This window comes from Felis catus, chromosome C1 (genome assembly GCF_018350175.1).
Source record: "Felis catus isolate Fca126 chromosome C1, F.catus_Fca126_mat1.0, whole genome shotgun sequence".
Taxonomy (NCBI): domain Eukaryota; kingdom Metazoa; phylum Chordata; class Mammalia; order Carnivora; family Felidae; genus Felis; species Felis catus.
In genome coordinates this window covers 58,125,406-58,145,906 of record NC_058375.1, presented here as the reverse complement: position 1 = coordinate 58,145,906, position 20,501 = coordinate 58,125,406, and the positions used below count along the sequence as shown (strand labels likewise).

Sequence of the window (20,501 nt, the reverse complement as noted above, 5' to 3'; positions counted from 1 at the left end):
CTTAAGCTTTTTTTTTAAGGATGTATAATTACTGAGGGAAATAATATCTCATAGTGTGTAGTTTATATATTTTAGAATATCTTAACAGAGTACTGGAGTACTTCGGTTTTTACCATTACAAAGATTACTTGGACTATTATTATTTTTTAAAACCACTTTATTGATGAATGATTGACACAAAAAGCTACACATATTTAATGTGCACAACTTGGTGAGTTTAAGATGTGGCTGTTTTTTGTTGTTGTTGTTGTTGTTTTTAAAATTTACATCCTTGGGGCGCCTGGGTGGCGCAGTCGGTTAAGCGTCCGACTTCACCCAGGTCACGATCTCTCGGTCCGTGAGTTCGAGCCCCGCGTCGGGCTCTGGGCTGATGGCTCAGAGCCTGGAGCCTGTTTCCGATTCTGTGTCTCCCTCTCTCTCTGCCCCTCCCCCATTCATGCTCTGTCTCTCTCTGTCCCAAAAATAAATAAACGTTGAAAAAAAAAATAAAAAAATAAAATTTACATCCAAGTTCGTTAGCATGTAGTGCAACAATGATTTCAGAAGTAGATTCCTTAATGCCTCTTACCCGTTTAGCCCTTTCCCCCCTCCCACAACCCCTCCAGCAGCCCTCTGTTTGTTCTCCATATTTAAGAGTCTCTTATGTTTTTCCCTCTTCCTGTTTTTATATAGTTTTTGCTTCCCTTCCCTATGTCCATCTGTTTTGTATCTTAAAGTCCTCACATGAGTGAAGTCATATGATATTTGTCTTTCTGTGACTAATTTTGCTTAGCATAATACCCTCCAGTTCCATCCATGTAGTTGCAAATGGCAAGATTTCATTCTTTTTGATTGCCAAGTAATATGATGACTTGGACTTTTATTAAACATTATTTTTAATATCAGTTCTCTTTAATTATAATTAAATGTAAAAAAAAATCTTACTTTACGTTTATTTAATTCTAGGATTCTTGATTATTATATCAGTATTGAATGAGTTTATAAGTCCTCATGATGATCCTTATGATGATGTACACATTCTTTGAATGTATATATAATTATAGACTAATAATTTTCTTTATTAAGATATTTTTGTTTTTCACTTACTATGTATTGCAGGATTAAAGCATTTGGATTGTAATTCAAATTTCTTAGAAACTGTACCTCCTGAATTGGCTAACATGGAGTCACTAGAATTGCTCTATTTGCGGAGGAATAAATTACGTTTTCTACCAGAATTTCCTTCTTGTAGGTTATTAAAGGTAATATTTACTTAATTACTAAATAACTATGTATTTTCTGAAAGTTAATTATGAAAATGAAAATTTTGATCTTGATTTACCTTGGGAATATGTATTAGTTAGAGGTGCTATGTTTTTCCTATATTTTTCAGAATTTTAATATGACTAAATACATTCATGGTATTGCTAGTAATAGATTTTTTTTTAACGAAATAGTCAACTTAAAAATAGGAATTTGTCTCTTTCATCTGGGGAGTAGTATACAACTGGAGAAGTAGGTGTTGAGACTAACGTCATAAGTTGGAGCCATACTGTAGGAGACCTGGAATACTAGGGAGGAATATGTATCTAATTCTGTAAGTTGCCACCTCTCATGTTTACCTGATCATAATTGGGTCTCTTTAAAATTAATTACTTTCTTATGGTTTTAAGTATATAGTGTTAACATTGTCTTTTAAATTTGTCATGTTTTGTTTTTCTTCATGTATACTGTTATGTATTAGAGTTAAAAGAGTTTTACTTATTTGTTTTTTAGTTTTTAAAGTTTTATGTTGAGATAGAAAGTGTGAGTGGAAGAGGGCAGAGAGAGAGGGGGAGAGAGAATCCACAGCAGGCTCTGCACTGACTGTGGGGAAAGGTTCGACATGGGGCTTAAACCCATGACTGTGACCTCATGACTCCAGCCAGCCGAAGTCGGAAGCTTAACCCACTAAGACACCAGGTGCTCCAAAAGGGTTTCTTTTAAACAGAATGGTGGCAGTGATAAAAGGAACTGAAAATGTTATTGTTTAAAGATTAATTATACATCTAATATTTATAGATTCTGTTAATGGGAAATCAGTATATATAATAATCACTAATGAAAATGTTGAATAACAAACTGTGATATAAATAACTTTTTAAGCTTATTCTGATTTGTTTTAAAACTTTACTTTTTTTTATTAGTATAGTTCTTAGATTTGTATTTTTATTCTATAAATGTTAACTACTAAATAATTTCTGTGGTTTGGTTTTACAGATTTTGAGCTTCTGCCAGATTAAATCTGTAATTATTTTTAAATTTCCAGAAAATCCTTGAAAGTGTTCTGTTTTTGCCATTTTTAGCTGTAAGATAGCGTACTTGTAATTGAAAATTTAAGCACCTTAGTAATTAGAAACATGTTTTTCCATGTGTTTTTCAGTGATTAGATTTCAATATTATTTTTATTACCTAATAAAAATTGAATACAGAAATACATGTGATTGATCTTTGGTTTTGTAGGAATTACATGTAGGTGAAAACCAGATTGAAATGTTAGGGCCAGAACATCTTAAGCATCTGAATTCTATCCTTGTGCTAGACCTGCGGGATAATAAGTTAAAATCTGTTCCAGATGAAATTACACTACTACAGTCTTTGGAAAGGCTTGACCTAAGCAACAATGATATCAGTAGGTAAGTTTAAAGATCAAATGAATAAGAAATCATGCCTGCATTTGCTTTTAATTCAGAAGTTAATATTAATAAGTTAATAATATTTGAGAAAAACATGTGGAGATCTTTTTTTTTTTCTAAATTGAATTCAGTAAATATTTAGTAAACAAGTATCATGTACAGACCTACAAAGAATAGTTAGATTTGGTCCTTGACAGCAAGCTTAAAATACTAATAGAATCAGATCTATTTTACAAGTTACTCTAATCCACTGGAACGTAAACTAAGAAGTCAGGATATTTATCTGTTTTGTTCACTGCTCTCTCTCTAACTCCTAGATCAGTGCCTTGGTATATAGAAGGTGCCTGATAAATATTTCTTGAATTTATCAAATGAATGTAAAGACATGGGAGAGATATAAAGTGCTTTGGGGGCTTAAAAGAGATACAGGAACCAGCCATTTATTGAGAGGAATCAGGGCAGACTATGTAGAAGAAGAAATGTTTTTAGATGATCGTTAGGACTTAGACTAGTGTGAAGCAAGTTAAGTGTTTAAGAGCACAAAATTTAAGATCATACCTACTTTCAGGGTCATGCCTCACTTTAGTCCCACCATGTGATCTTTAAAGGATGACTGCGATTTTTAAGTACACATGTAAGGTGATTAGAATGATTGCCTTGGTAGGATGAAACTGTACAAAGAAAGCTTTGAAAGTTCAGGAAATTGTAGGGATATATTTAGAGAACAGCAAGGAATCAAGTTTACCTGGTAAATAAGGTACATTAAGGGAGACTATGGGAATTTAGGACTTGTAAGTTAAGGCCATGTGGTCTGTAAAATGCTTGTGAAGAGTCAGTTTTCATTCGTTAAGAGATGGGAAGCTACTGGAAGATTAAGAGCAGAACCAGTTTGATTATATTCTCATTAAAAAATAAATTGGTGGGGTGCCTGGGTGGCTCAGTTGGTTGAGTGTCCAACTTCAGCTCAGGTTGTGATCTCATGGTTCTTGAGCTTGAGCCCTGCGTCGGGCTCTGGGTTTACAGCTCGGAGCTCAGAACCTGCAGCTTTCAGATTCTGTGTTTCTTGCTCTCTATGCTCCTCCCTGGCTTGTGCTCTGTCTCTCAAAAATAAATAAACTTGGGGCACCTCGGTGGCTCAGTTGGTTAAACGTCTGACTTCAGCTCAGGTTATGATCTTGCAGCTCGTGGGTTCGAGCCCTATGTTCAAGCTCTGTGCTGACAGCTCAGAGCCAGTGCCTGCTTCGGATTCTGTGTCTCTGTCTCTCTCTGTCCCACCCCCGCTCACTCCCTCTCTGCCTCTCCCTCTGTCAAAAAATGAATAAACATTAAGAAAAAATAATAAACATGGGGTGCCTGAGTGGCTCAGTCAGTTAAACATCTGACTTCAATTCAGGTCATGATCTCACAGTCTGTGAGTTTGAGCCCTGTGTTGAGCTCTGTGCTGACAGCTCAGAGCCTGGAGCCAGTTCTCCCTCTCTCTGCCCCTCCCCACTCATGCTCTGTCTCTCTTGCTCTCAAAAATAAATAAAACATTAAAAACATTTAAAAAAATAAACATTAAAAAATTAAAAAAAAATTGGTGATTATGGGTGAATACATGGGATAGGAGTGGTTTTGCATATGGGAAATCTCAGTAAACTATTAGATCATTAGGGAAGAATTTTCTTTGCTTACTTGAAGGGAAAAATCGAAACATTTAATATTAATGAGTATGGCTATCCTGAATCACTGATTCTTTCAGATTTTCTTTTTATGGTTTTTATTTAGCAAATGTTTTAAAGTTCACATTTTTTTAGCAATCACAATATGACAGTTTCAAAATAAATCCATTTTTTCTTTTACATGTTAAACATTTATCTCAAAGGGATTTATTTTAGGCCTATGTTACTTGGGCTGTTTTGACATGGTTATATGATATAGTTTGTCAAATGTTATTAGTTTTATAGCCAACTATTTGGTTGAATTGTGTTTAATCTTTTTTGTAGTCTACCCTGTTCATTGGGAAAACTTCATTTGAAATTTCTGGCACTAGAAGGAAATCCTTTGAGAACGATTCGAAGAGAAATTATAAATGTAAGCATATTTGGAACTCAGCTATGTTTTTAAATTTGAAATTCAAACATGCATGTTGATCTATGAAACTGCAAAGTATGTCTTGGTGAATATGTATCTTCTCTCCATGTTTTCAGAAAGGAACCCAAGAAGTCTTAAAATATCTGCGAAGCAAGATTAAAGGTACTTTTCTATATTTTCCTGTATTTTGAAGGAAAATGTGAAAGGTAGTGAAGTGCTAACAATACATAAATTTACATGTATTTGGGGTATAAATAATTAGAGGAAATGGTCCATGGCAGGTGTGGTTCTAATTCTGAAATCAAATAGGCCATACATATGCTGAAATTATAAAAACATCCTTAAATTGACAATAATAATGTTTTATCCTTAATTTATTTGATTTGTGCTACATTGTACCAACTGGAAAATATAACAAAGATTCAATAAGTACTCTAGTGCTTTAACTTGCAAAAAAAAGCAAAACTTGGCTTTTATGGTAAATGAATTCTATTCACTGGTGGTATATTAATAGTATTCGAATATCTGCTTCATGCATAGTTTTGCTAAGTTCCAACAGATACAAAGATAAAACACATTTTTCATGATATGTTAATTTAGTATGAATATGTACCCAAAGAGAAAGTGATACTATACATTTGATTTTGTTTTTAAATTTTTATGTTTATTTATTTTGAGAGAGAGAGAAAGTACTAGCAGGAGAAGCCAGAAAAGAGGGAGAGAGACAGAGAATCTCAAGTGGGCTCTGCACTGATATGCATATGCGAAATCTCAGTAAACTATTACTAAGCCTGATGCGGGGCTCAAACTCACAAACCACGAGATCATGACCTGACCCGAGACCAAGTGTTAGACGCATAATAGACTGAGCCACCCAGGTGCCCCACTATACATTTAATTTTTAATGCTATACTAAAATTGTGCTATATCCCAATTTTTATTTTATGTATGTCATTGTAGGATACACTAGAGCATTTAAAAAAAGTCAATTGTACTAGTGTATTGCTGCGTAACAAACACTCTACAACTTAGTGGCTAGATACAGCAACTGTTAATTTAGCTCACAACTCTGTTGTTTATGCACAGCCTAGCCTAGCACCATATTGCCCATATGTTAAATGAATAACAGGGGCACCTGAGTGGCTCAGTTGGTTGAGAGACCAACTCTTGATTTCGTCCCAGGTCACGATCTCATGGTTTCTGGGATCGAGCCCCACTCTTTGCTAACAGCGTGGAACCTGCTTGGGATTTTCTCTGTCTCTGTCTCTTTCTCTCTCTCTCTTTGTTCTTTTCCTGCTGGCACTTGAACACTCTCTTTCTCAAAATACATAAATAAAACATTAAAAAAAATGAATAAGGTAATTGAATGCTTCAGCAATTTTCATTTTCCACCTTGACCTTCCAATAAATTAACATAATTTTGTAAGGCTTTCATTTCCTGCCAATTTCTAGGTATGCTTTCTCCCCCAGAAAAATGTAATTCTGAAATAATCAGTTAGGTGTCATATCAGAATAATCCAAACATTTTTTAAAAACTAAATTTTTTAGGGTAGTTTTAGGTTTACAGCAAAATTGAGAGGAAGGTACAGATACTCCCCTATATCCTCTGCCCACACATATGCATAGCTTCCCCCATTATCAACATCCCTTACCTAAATGGTACATTTGTTTTTGTTTTTGTTTTCTTTTTTTACTAAGGATGAACCTACATTGACACGTAATCATCCCAAGTCCATAGTTACCTTAGAGCTCACTCTTGGTGTAGTGTATTCTACGGATTTGGACAAGTGTTATATATCTACCATTATAATATACAAAGTATTTTTACTGCCTTAAAAATCTTCTGTGATCTGCCTGTTTATCCTGTCATCCCCTCTTATCACCCATCTCTGATCTTTTCCCTGTTTCCATAATTTTGCCTTTTTCAGAATGTCGTGTAATTAGAATCTTTCAGATTTGCTTCTTTCACTTTGTAGCATGCATTTATGCATCCACCATGCCTTTTCATGGCATGACAGTTCTTTTTTTTAAGCACTGAATAATATTTCCATTGTCTGGATGTAGTACAGTTTATTTATTTACCCTACTAAAGGATACGTTGGTTGCTTCCAAATTTTGGCAATTATGAATAAATCTGCTCTTTTTTGCACATGGATCTTCTGATGTTTCAGCACCACTGTGGAAGAGGCCATCTTTGCCCCATTGTTTTTATAGCTTTTGCTGCTTTGTCAAAGATGAATTGAGTGTGTTAATGGAGGTCTATTTATAGGCTCTCTGTTCTGTTCTATCGATCTCTTTGTTCTTTTGTCTTGATTACTGTAGCTTTATTGTAAGTCTTCCAATTGGATAATGTTAGTCCTCCAACTTTGTTCTTCTCCATCAATACTGTGCTGGCTCTTTTGAGTCTTTTGCTACTCTATATAAACATCTTGCCAATATTGAGTCCTTTTATCCATGAACGTGGAATATCTCTCTAAGTTAGTTCTTTGATTACATTCATCATAGCTTTGTAGTTTTCCTCATAGAATTCATATACATATTTTGTTAGATTTATATGTAACCATTTCGTTTCGTTTGATGCTAATGTAATTGTAATTGGTATTGTGTTTTTAATTTCAGATTTTACTTGTTCATTATTGATATAAAAGAAAGCAATTTACTTTTGTATATTAACCTTGTATCCTGCAACCTTATTATAATCACTTACCAGTTTCAGGGGGTTTTTCTTGTCACATCTTTTGGATTTTCTACCATGTCATCAGATCATGTCATCTGTGGACAAATAATATTTTATGCCCTCCTTCTCAGTTTATATTCTTTTTATTTCATTTACTTACCTATTGCATTACCAAGGACTTCCAGTATAATGTTCAAAAGGAGTGGTGAGAGGGGGCTTCCTTACCTTGTACCTAATCTTAGGGGGAAAGCTTCAAGTTTCTCACCAAGTTATGATGTGAGTTGTAGGTTTTTTGTAGATATTCTTAAGTTGAGAAGGTTCTCCTCTATTCCTAGTTTACTGAGAGTTTTTATCATAAATGGGTGTTGGCATTTGTCAGATGTTTTTTTATGCATTTATTGATATGACTGTGTAATTTTTCTTTTTTAGCCTGTTGATGTGAAGCATTGCATTGATTGACTTTTGAGTGTTGGACTAGACTTGTATACCTGGGTCAAATCCCACTTGATCACAGTGTATAATTTTTTAAATACTTTTTAAAATTCAATTTGCTATTATTTTGTTGAGGAATTTTACATGTATATTCATGAGAGATAATGCTTTCTAGTTTCTTGTCATATCTTTTCTGGTTTTGGTTTTAGGATAACTGTTGGCCTTGTAGAATAAGTTAGGAAGTATCCCCTCTGTTTCTAGCTTGTGAAAGAGATTGAAAAATTGATATAATTTCTTCCTTAAATGTTAGGTAGAATTCACCAGTGAACCCATCTGGACCTGTTGCTTTCTGTTTTGGAAGGTTATTAAATACTGGTTGAATTTCTTTTATAGATACAGGCCCATTCAGGTTGTATGTTTCTTTTGTGTGGGTTTTGGCAGATTGTGTCTTTCAAGAAATTGGTCTTTTTCATCTAGGTTACTAAATTTGTGGGCACAGAGTTGTCAATTTTAGAACATTTTCATTACCTCAAAAAGAATTTCCATACCCTTTGGCTATTATGGATAGTGCTGTGATACACAATTATTTACAAGTTTCAGTGTGAGCATGTGTTTTCATTTCTCTTGTGTATATATCTAGGAGTGGAATTGCTAGATCAATGGTAATTTTATGTTTAGTCATTTCAGGAACTGCCAGACTATTTTACAAAGCAGCTGCACCAGTTTCCATTCTTATCAGCATTGCATGAGGGTTCTGATTCTTTCACATCCTCATCAACACTTGTTTTCTGACTTTCTGATTCTAGATGCACTGGTGGGTGTGAAGTGGTATCTCACTCTAGATTTGATGTGCATTTCCCTGATGACTAATGATGTTGAATATCTTTTCATGTACTTATTGGCCATTTGTACATCTTTGGAGAAATGTCTGTTCAGATCCTTTGCCCAATTTTTTTTTTTTAAAGTTTATTTATTTTGAAGGAGAGAGAGAGAGAAGGAGGGAGGAAGGGAGGGAATCCCAAGTAAACTCCACAGTGTCAGCACAGAGCCCAATGCAGGGCTTGATCTCGCAAACTGTGAGATCATGGAAGAGTCAGATGTTTAACCAACTGAGCCATCCAGGTGCCCCCAATTTTAAATTTTTTATCTTTTTATTATTGAGTTGTAGTAGTTCTTTTGTATCTCTTGTCAGATATATGATTTGCATATATCTAGTCCTCTGTGGGTTTGGTTTTTCATTTTTTGGTACTGTGCTTTGAAACAAATTTTTATTTGTGTTTTTTTATTTTGATAAAGTTAATTTATCTGTTTTTGTTTCTTTTTTGCTTAGGCTTTTGGTTTCACATCTGAAAATCCTTTGCAAAAATCTTTTTTGTGAAAACTATTTCCTTTGTGTGTTTTTTGAAGTTTTGATTTTATATTGAAGTATTTGACTCATTTTTATACTGAAGTATTTGATTCGAGTTAATTTTTATATATGATATGAGATAAGATTCCAATTTATTTCTTCTCCATGTGGTTATTTAGTTTCCTTGCACCATTTGTTGAAAATACTATTTTTTCCTTATTGAATGGTTTTGTCATTTTTGTTGAAAATCAGTTGACCATAAATACAGGGTTCATTCTGGACTGTCAGTTTTATTGCATGGATCTGTATGTCTATACTGTGCCAGTACCACAATATCTTGATTACCATTGATTTGTAGGAAGTTTTGAAATTGGGAAGTATAAATTCTTTATTCTTTTTTTCTCAGGCTTGTTTTAGCTATTGTGGGTTTCTTGCAATCCCACATGAATTTTAGAATCATTTTTTTGATTTCTACAAAGACATCAGCTGGGATTCTGATAGGGATTACATTGACTCTGTAGATCAATTAAGGGAATATTGCCATCTTAGGTTTTTTAGTTAAAAGGTCAGTAAATGCTGATGATAAAAATTCAACCAACATACAAAAATATATAATGAGAAGAAAATCCATCTCTTTCATAGTCCCTTCCCAAAGGATAATAGTTTCCCTCTTTACATTCTCCTTGGTGCTGATTATTAAAAATAGCTCAGGGGCTCCTGGGTGGCTCAGTTGGCTAAGCGTCCGACTTCGGCTCAGGTCATGATCTCGCTGTCCGTGAGTTCGAGCCCCGCATTGGGCTCTGTGCTGACAGCTCAGAGCCTGGAGCCTGTTTCAGATTCTGCGTCTCCCTCTCTCTCTGACCCTCCCCCCATTCATGCTCTGTCTCCCTCTGTCTCAAAAATAAACGTTAAAAAAATAAATAAATAAAAATAAATAAAAATAGCTCATTGGAAAGTGTTGAGAATACTCTTAGTATGCAATCATGCTAGTGTACATGTATATGTAAAAAATAATGCTGGGTTTTGTTGCTGGTTTGATGTTTTCTATCTGCTGGTATAATTTGGCAATATATATATTACATACTCTGTGAAGTGACATAACCAAACTGCCAGGGTACTTCTAAATACCAAAGCATTTACTTAATGCTAATATTTATCTTGATGTCTTCTATTTCTATTTGATACTGTCTTTTATTTTGTGCTACTTCTATAAATAAAATGTCCATATATTTGCATAAGAAATACTAGTTTAATGATTGTTGATTACTGAATAACTGATGTACTCAATGCAAGAGAAATGTACTTTATAGTATTCAACAAGTGTTCATTAATTTCCCAGGAATACTACTCATTTCTTTTTATATTCTTTTAGTATGCCTTCTTGTCTTAACATATGAATGCTAAGACTATTTTATTTTTTTCATGTTGTTGAAAATTGTCTTTTTTACTCTTGTCTAGATTGCTGTGGTCTTGTCAAAAAATCGTAAAGCCATTTCTTTTTAAAATGTATGATTTGTGTTTGTTTTGCTCTTTCTACCATATGATGGCAGTGTTAAACAGTGTCTGGAGACTAGTGAGGGGGTTGATTGTGTGTGAATGTGTGAGTATGGATATATGTTAGAAAACATCTATTGAAAATAAAATCTTGCATTTGCTAAGAAAAACTCTTAACATAAATAACGTACCAAAAGCTTACTTGATTATGTAAATTGCCAGGTTTTAAGTGATTGAGAATAATCAGTTTCCTTGTGTCCTAAACCGAGAAAATAGGCATATGCATATTTGGTAGACATTTGTGGGAAATGATACTTTTCCTTTGTTAACAAATTTCTTCTAATAGACCATATTATTTTTCTTAAGAAGGAAGTTTAGTGTCATTGTTTGTTCTGAGAGATTGTTGTTATTCTTTGAAGGTTCTTTCCTACTCCTAAATTTCCTTATGGTAAGATTTATTAAAAGATTTTAAAGCCTTATAATAGTAATGTTATCTACTTTCTATTAATTAAATATTAAGTTCTAGACCCAGATTTGAGTCATTGGAAATACAGTATATGACTAAAGACATTCTCACCAATAATAATTTAGAAATCACGCATACCATTTTTACATATTTTCGAAAATTTAAAAATGACTTTGTACTATGAATATTGATTTTTTATAATTTGTTTCTTGCCAGATGATGAACCTAGCCAAAGTGATCCTGTTACTGAGACTGCCATGACACTACCAAGTGAATCCAGAGTCAATGTACACGCTATCGTCACATTAAAAATACTAGACTATAGGTATGTAATTTTCTTAAATACTGCATAACACATAGGAAACTTTGAGAAATAATCCTTCAGATAAAAGTACAGTTGGTAAGGGAGAATTCATCAGAGTGCGTTAGTACTTAAAGTAATAGCATTTGTAAAATCAGTGATGAGATAAAAGCATATTAAAAGTACAGTGAACTTAAATGCCCATTCCTTAGGTGCTTTGTGTTTATTATACTTGAGAGGTATATAGATGGTTATTAATATTGAAATTATTGTAATAAAGAATATTTTATTATTATCAAAAATAAAAGAGTGACAGTACTGATTGGTAATAAATTTCGACTCAGTAACCAGCATCAAGAGAGAATTTTATATTGCAGGGGTCTGTGTTAGTAAGTAAGTATCATTTAGTTAATGAAGACTTCAAGCAGGCAGGGCTTGAGAGATTGTACCCCATTAATAAATCTAATATTATAGAGCATATAAATCTAATATACTGGAGCCTAATATTATGCTCTAGTATACATATATTAAACCTGAAACAATTGTAATACTGTTATATAAATTGAGACAAAAGCCTAACCATTTTTATATTATGGAAGTTTATTCAACTGGGAAAGAAGATACCTATGTACAGGTTGGGAGGGGTTGGCAAGTCTTTTTTCAATACTATCTAGGCAACAATGATAAAACTAATCAATACTGTCAAGGCTCCTACAGTGATTGGCTTGTGTCTGGGTATTATAACGGTAATACAAAAGAATACAGACTCAGATTCAAGTCAGGTGACTAGATTTATTTATTTAGTTACCTAACAGCCAGCATCAGTGTCTAGCCTCTTTGCCTTACTGTATCAGTAGGAACCATCTTCTCAGCAGTCAGGATACAATTTCTATTTCAGATCTGTTGTTTCATTAACGTTTTTACCTCTAGTCTGACACTCTTCTGTATATGTAGAAATCACTGCTCTAAACCAACTTCCTTTTTTGACACTATAACACAAGATAGTACTCTTCCATACTTAAATTTGTATCCTTCTTCTCTCATAGCATAGCATGGAGACTTAGCATGTCTTATATTACACATAATATATCCATTTATTCAGTAGATATTTTCGAACCTAATAGGTATCAAATCCTATGCTAGGTGTCATAATACACCAAATGATGATAATACAGACTTGATTCCTCCTTAGAATTTCTTTTTTCTCTGCCTTTATTCCCTCCACCATTCCTTCAATCCAATAAATGGGTACCATTTATTGAGTCCCTATTCTATGCTGAGCACTGTACTAGATATTTTACAGATGCTGTTGCTTTTAATCCTGCAAACAGTCTATAAAGTAATACTGAGACAGTTTTATTTAAGATAACCATTCCCACTTTTTATAGTCACAGATATCACAAAAGTGTTATAAAGATAGCAGTGAAGACCATACATCTTAGATTGTTTTGATTCTAAATTTATTGTAATTTATTTTCCTCAGAGACTTTAATTGGAAAGGAGTATTCCATTTAAAATATAAATGAAGTCCCAATCTCAAGGCATAAATGCCTTGAACTAAATTTTTTAAGAGTGTGAATCTTCAGCATTTGATTAAATCAGTTCCCTGTGACTTGAGCATTTCTGATGGAAAAGATAAAAATGCTACATCTGCACAATAGAAAATAGGGCCTGAAAGCAGAAGTCGAAGGCGTAAAAACTGAAATTTTGGCTGTCTTTTTATCTATCTATATTACAATGCCTTTTTCATAAGTTCCTCCATATTACACATTATATGTAATAATTGTTTTCTTGTCCATATAGTCATTAATTTAGCATTCCATCAACAATTATTTTAAGTGGATGGCATATTAGGCATTGAAAATTGTAAAAGAAGAATGTAAATGGCTAATTATAACAACAAATTAGTAAATCTGCAAATGTCAGAGTACTACTATATTTCATTTAAAATTAAATGTATGCTTCATTGAAAAGGAAATTTATTTACAGTATACATTATACATTTGCAAAACTTCTGGCACACATAACAATGAATAACTCTTTAGATTCAATTTCACAGAACTGAGGCTAAGAGAAAGTAAATTACAAAGCTCCCTTAATGGTAAGACCAGGGATAGTTTAGTCGAAGGCCACTATCCTGTCTACTTTGTCACATGCTAACGGAGGGAGCAATTGGTTGAGGTTATGAGAAAACAGTTTAGTATAATGTTGAACTTTTAAAAAATTATTGTTACCTTGCAGTTAACTGTATACCACATAAAATTAACAAATAGTCCCTGTTAGAGATTTTTAGAAAAGGGATGACAACAGTTTTAAAATTACAGCTTTAGTTCTATTCTGAGGTAGAGGAATCCATATACTGATTACTGTCCATTTACTATATGGCTTCTAAGCATCTTAGACTCTGAAGATATATCTGTTTTTATTCACATGGAGTATGTGAATGCTCAGAAGGTATGATACAATGTATTATGATACAACATGTTGTTTGAATTCTTAATGGTGAACATTTTGTGAGTTGGCAGGCTTTTGTGGCATTCTTTACAGAACTTCAAAATGTTCTTCATAGCCAACTGCCTTGAAAAATCTTATAAAATCTTTAAAGTCCTTTAAAAGTGAAAAGTAATAATCATATCTTCCTGGACTGTTAAGAATGATGCATTTTAAACCATTTTCCATTTAGTGATAAACAAACAACTTTGATTCCTGATGAAGTATTTGACGCAGTAAAAAGCAACATTGTCACTTCTGTTAACTTCAGTAAGAATCAGCTATGTGAAATTCCTAAAAGGTGAGAATTGCTCATCGTGTCATTTCTATTAAGTTGTGACTCATTCTCAGTGGTTTTTGCACTTCAGTGCCAAGAATTATTATTTTTCCCAGTTTTTTAACTTGAAAGTATATGTATAGTTTTCTTCATTAATGTTACTTGAAGGATTTAGCAAAATTCACCTAAGTATTCTCTGAGACATAGTAACATTTGTCCTGAGAGGTGTACAGGTATAGGTATTAGAATTTTAGGTATTAGAATTACTGATAAGTATTAGATATAATATAAATAGGTATTAGAATTATTATATCTATAATATAATATACCTATAAGTAGTCATTAGAATTATTAAAAGTATAAGTTACTTTTTCCATGTAATGAAATATTAGAGAACATTTTTAAGATACCGTCCAAAGCCAGGTCCATGTGGCTTAATAGGAATTTTCATTTTGAGCTTCATGTTAATGAATTACCAAGCCACTGAATTTTTCCATTGATAGTAAAAGCAAAACAGATTGAATCCTATTAATATTTTCCTCCCAAAAAAGAATTCTTGACTTCTGAATATTAGTGCATGTGCATTGTACTTTGTATTATTCAGTGTATCTTTGTTGATATTAATTATAGCAAAATCTTTAAGTTATGAGAGAAAATTAGTTTACTATAATGTTGAACTTTTAATTTTTATATATATATGTTTTTTAATGTTTATTTTTTTTTTTAATTTTTTTTTTCAACGTTTATTTATTTTTGGGACAGAGAGAGACAGAGCATGAACGGGGGAGGGGCAGAGAGAGAGGGAGACACAGAATCGGAAACAGGCTCCGGGCTCCAAGCCATCAGCCCAGAGCCTGATGTGGGGCTCGAACTCCCGGACCACGAGATCGTGACCTGGCTGAAGTCGGACACTTAACCGACTGCGCCACCCAGGCGCCCCAATGTTTATTTATTTTTGAGAGAGAGAGAGAGAGAGAGAAAGTACGAGCAGGGAGGAGCAGGGAGGAAGGAAGACACAGAATCCTAAGCGGGCTCCTTGCTATCAAAGCAGAGCCTGATGCAGTGCTCAAACTCATTGTGTGAGATCATGAAACCAAGAGTCGGACTCTCAACTGACTGAGCCACCCAGGCACCCTTATGATATTGAACTTTTAAAATGATTGTTAGCTTACAGTAATCTGTATACCCAAAGAAAGTTGACAAGTAACCTTGCAATGGAAAACAACAATATGGGAGACAGAATGGTGAAATGATAAAGAACTTGGACAGCGGAGTCATTGCATATATCTGTATCCCAGATCTGTGAGCTGTGTGGCTTTGAACAGGTTAACTAGCTGCTCTTAGTTTTCCTACCTGTGAAGACATAAAGTCCCTGTTTTATAAGAATTAAATGACATAATCCCCACAAAGCATTTAACCAGTGCCTACCACTTAGTAAGCACTTAAGTATTAGGGAAAAAAAAAAAAAAAGAGTGGGAAAATAAAATGGCTTTCATCTGACTGCCAAAAAAAATTTTTAGATGTTCAAAATTTTTAAAGTCAGACAAAGTATAACTTGCTTTCTATTTTACAGACCATAGTTTGAAGAATGCAGATTTTTTTTAAGTTTATTTTTGAGAGAGAGAGAGAGAGAGAGAGAGAGAGAGAGATCACAAGCAGGGGAGGGGCAGAGAGAGAGGGAGAGAGAGAATCCCAAGCAGGTTCTGCACTGTCAGCACAGAGCCTGACACGAGGCTTGAACTCACAAACCATGAGCTCATGACCTGAGCTGAAACCAAAAGTTGGATGCTTAACCAACTGAGCCATGAGGCACCCTGGAGAACACAGATCTTAAAAGACAATTAACTTTGAGATTCTGTTGCAAAAGGAGAACTAGTTCATCTCTTGTTTAAAGGGCTCAGAGTGTATTTGACAGAATAACTAAGCACTTAGATTTGCTCTCAGGATGTTTGCCTTGGAGATCCTGGATCAAAACTGGGAATGAAGATGGAAGGAGTTAAAAGATAGCACCTTATAACTTACTTTTTCTTTTTAGCTGACAATCTGGTTGTTGGTATGCACAACAGTATGGTTTTCTGTTACCTCTGTTATTTCCTCATATTTTTTTTTTTTAGCAATTTAGAGGGCCAAAGAAGAAAGATAGTAGAGACATACCTTGATCTAGAGTTTCTGAGTCATTTTCCCTCTTTCTTAAATTTTTATTTTACAAGTCACAGTTTTCACTATATTATTTCCTGATTGTGAAATTAATACTTATTCATAAACATTTGAACTAAATGAAGGGACAGATCATTTCTATTTATTGATTTATTCTGATTTATTCTATTCATGGCATGTTTTATTTCAAGCTATTTCCCATTTAGATTTATATATACCATTTGTATCCCAGCTGGTTTATATGTCATAAGTGTTTCCCTATGTTGTAAACAATACTTTTAAAATCTAATTTATCTGTGGACACTTGGGTGGCTCAGTCAGTTGAGCGTCAGACTTTGATTCCAGCTTGGGTCATGATCCCAGGGTTGTGGGATTGAGCCCTGTGTCAAGCTCCATGGTGAATGTGGAGCCTGCTTGGGATTCTCTCTCTCTGTCTCTCTGTCTCTCTCTCTCTCTCTCTCTCTCTCTTTCTCTCTCTCTGCCCTTTTACCCTGTTTGCACTCTGTATTGCTCTCTAAAAAAAATAATAATAAAAATAAAATCTAATTAATCTATATACCATAGGTTAATTATGGCAATAAGTAAAGCAAAACATTCTGTTTCTTTAGGCCAGGTTTCCAGGAGAATTCCTAAGAGGGGTATGACTCTCAATTCAAATATCCAAAAACTTTCCAAAATTTTCTTATCAGTTACTTATCCAAACTCATCTTTCTTTAGCAGCTGATAACTCTTTCTTTCTTCAGTTTGCTAATACGATAGAAAAAAATGATTTATAGTTATAGCTTAACTTACATTTCTAAGCAAATTTTATATAACATTTTTTGTTCTTATAGTTAGTAGCATGCTTTAAAATGACTAATGTTGATTAGGCTTGCTTAGAAACATTTAAGTCTTTGACTTAAATTGCTTAGTTGTGACACCAAACCTAGGAATTAACTTAATGTTTTCTTCCATTCATGATTAATGATAATTTGGACAAAAAATACTATACTTGAAAATGTTGACATATCATCTATACTTGAAAATGTTGACATGTCATCTATACTTGAAAATGTTGACATATCATAGAAAAGATTGTGAAGTACTCAGATACTGAGAATATTGTATTATGCAGTCTAAAAAGAAAACTACTATGATACAGAATACACACCTAAACTGAAATTTTGTGAGAAAAGTAAAAGTTACGGAAAATCTTTTTATTTTACTTTTTTAATTTTTAATGTATTTATTTTTGAGAGAGTGAGACAGCATGAGTGGGAGAGGGCAGAGAGAAAGGGAGACACAGAATCTGAAGCAGTTTCCAGGCTCTGAGCTATCAGCACAGAGCCCAATGCAGGGCCTGAACTCATGAGCCGTAACATCATGACCTGAACCAAAGTCAGGCAATAACCAACTGAGCCACCCAGGCTCCCCTAGAAAATCTTAATTAGCAAAAATTATATCAGAGTTTCCCCCCTATGGTCTGCTTATAGTTTTGAAGTTCTGACAGTAAATTCAAGGGCTAAAATTTTAAAATGATTTTTGTTTCAGGATTGTGGAACTGAAGGAAATGGTTTCTGATGTCAATCTCAGTTTTAATAGGCTTTCCTCCATATCCTTGGATTTATGCATGCTTCAAAAGTTGACTTTTTTAGATCTCAGGTATTTATTGATACTATTGCTTCACTTTTTCATTATAATGTGTCTTTGAGTTTTGCCTAACATTTGCCCTTTCTCTCATATTTCCTAACCAATCGTGGAAATTGGTCTTTAGGTAATTAATAACATTTTAGGACAAGTCTAAAATTAAGCATTTAGGAAATAATTTTATCAAACATCTATCATTTTTAGGCAGTTTATAAGTTAAATAAGAAATAATGATTTGAAAAATTAGAAAATATGAACACATTCTTTAAATTCCTACGTAAGCAAAGTTACAAATAACACATGGAAAGTGTTTGTTTCACACTGTTCCTTTCCTGAAAGTAAATTAAAACTGTCAAAATCCTCTGCTGGCACAGCAGCTAGGATGGCTTCTCTTAAAAAGAACCTTTGTGGTTTCAAATATTATGTTAAATGTGCAAGGCCAGAAATAAAGAAAAAGAACAGCCTGAGTGGCAACAAAAGGAAAGAAACTATTTAAAGCCCTGCAGTGGTAATAAGAAGTTTAATTTAAATGTGTCCTAAATTGAAGAGACAGCATCAGAATTGTCACAGTTCTTTGAGGGTAATAATAAATGGCTCAGGGGTAGATAGTCATTTATTTGTTTGGGCTTTAAGTCTTTATTTGTAAGCTATATCTCTATTTTCTAGGCTTCCTACTCCTATACTGTTACTGGGTGTGCTTTTAGTTTATTTAAGGCATAGCTCCTCTTATTCTGCTCAAATAATAGGTAAATAACAAGCTAAGTTATATCTGTTTGAGAATTTATTCTCTATTCTTTCTATAGAGACATTTTTTATTTTTTCTTATGGAATTAAAGCAAATCTACTAATACTCTGCTCGTATTAAATGTAGAATTGCTTGTTTTGAGTTGGTAGTTACACTGGCAAAGTAGTGTAAAACCATATTTTAGTTTAGTATTAATGGAGAATTAATGAATTCAGAGAGAATGAATTCATGTACTCATTCTTGCTGTCTATACTTTTGTCTCATTCTTTGTGTGTGTGTGTGTGTGTGTGTGTGTATGCCATTGTCTATAACTATACCTTTAGGTTTCTAATTAAGTGACTAACGTACACTTTGATATCAGTAGGTATTTATGACTCTAGGAAAAGGATAGAAATCACCAGTGAGTTATTCAGTACAACTTAATAATAACTGTCTTTATAACTGGAGAAAGGTACGGAGAAAAGAAAAAAAGAACATAGGTGTAGAAAGTATGACTTAACATATTAGGCTTGACTTTGGAATGCAAAGAAATTTAGAAAAAGTTCAGCTAATAGGTAGCCATCTAGTTGGATATAATTTTCTCACAAATATTTTCTATTATTAGTAATTATATAGTTTCTAGAATCCTTCTACCTTCTTATTAGCCTTTCTTTTAACATTGTTCCCAGATCCTTCCAACAATAAATGCGATTCTGTTTACTGCCATGTTTCATCATAAGATTCTAAAAAAAAAATATGCATTGTGCAAATTGAAATTAGAAACTTAGAGTTGAAATGGACTTGCTTAATGCCTATGTGGTAGAAAGCTCCAAATTTCTAAATTCACAGAATCTCATTACTTTTCCCTTCTTTTTTTTTTTTTTTTCATATAATTTTACACTTCTGCTTGGAGTAGAATTTCATGTCTGTGTGCAAGATATAGGTATTAAACACCAATCAAATATTTGTGGAATCAAATAATGTGATATTCATAGGCATGATCTCAAGGGCCCTATCTGTGAGAAGTATTGATGAGCTCAGTGTAAAGGAGATAAGGGATTAGTTTACAGTGTTGCCCTGTTAAATCTATTATTAAAGACTTCGTTGTTTTATCAATTGGTTGCATATTGGTATTAGGATTTGACATACAAATCAAATACCTGAGACAGCTGACTAATTCAGAATTCTTAGGACTTAGCTTTAGTGAGATAGATCAAGGACTGAGAAACCAAGCTACGTAATTTTTTGTCTGATCAACACTTTAGTTATAAATTAAAGTTGTACAGATTTTCAAACTTTGTAAATCATCTTTTTTTTTTTCCAATTTAGGAACAATTTTTTAAATTCTTTGCCTGAAGAAATGGAATCACTGATAAGACTACAAACAATTAATCTTTCCTTTAACAGGTGAGAGACAGAACCGACTAATCCATGACTAAGGATTTTTCTGTGGAGAATTTGTAGGTTTTACTAGAGAATACAACTAAAAGAACCAAATAAAACAGCCCCATGTGTTTACTTTATTTAAATATTCAGGTCTATTTTCACTTTATTCTACTTAGAATTAAAAAGTGATATTGCTTTCTTAGAATTTTCACAGCTCATGTCTAGTATACATTTTGTTCCTTTTAACAATTTTAAGAAACTGAAACTTACAGCCCAGTAGGAAGACAGATATGCAAATAAATAATTATAATTGTTATAGGGAAAACACAGTGCATAGGTAAATGTATTTCCCGAGATTGCTTGAAGGTGGAGGAGACAGCATTGAAAGTAAGACTT

General features: G+C 33.5%; 1 protein-coding gene across 3 annotated transcripts in view; it reads left to right on the top strand.

The window, feature by feature from the left end:
- The window catches only part of LRRC40 (leucine rich repeat containing 40), a 48,621-nt gene that overhangs the window by 20,985 nt on the left and 7,135 nt on the right, over positions 1-20,501 (top strand). For 2 of the 3 annotated variants that reach the window (XM_011284938.4, XM_011284937.4), the window contains exons 6-13: positions 1,099-1,241; positions 2,482-2,654; positions 4,640-4,727; positions 4,844-4,889; positions 11,361-11,469; positions 14,129-14,236; positions 17,900-18,010; positions 20,049-20,126. In XM_011284938.4, the coding sequence (XP_011283240.2) occupies positions 1,099-1,241; positions 2,482-2,654; positions 4,640-4,727; positions 4,844-4,889; positions 11,361-11,469; positions 14,129-14,236; positions 17,900-18,010; positions 20,049-20,126 (856 nt within the window). The remainder of the gene's footprint in view (positions 1-1,098; positions 1,242-2,481; positions 2,655-4,639; positions 4,728-4,843; positions 4,890-11,360; positions 11,470-14,128; positions 14,237-17,899; positions 18,011-20,048; positions 20,127-20,501) is intronic. The other variant, XM_019837226.3, reaches the window with a different exon arrangement.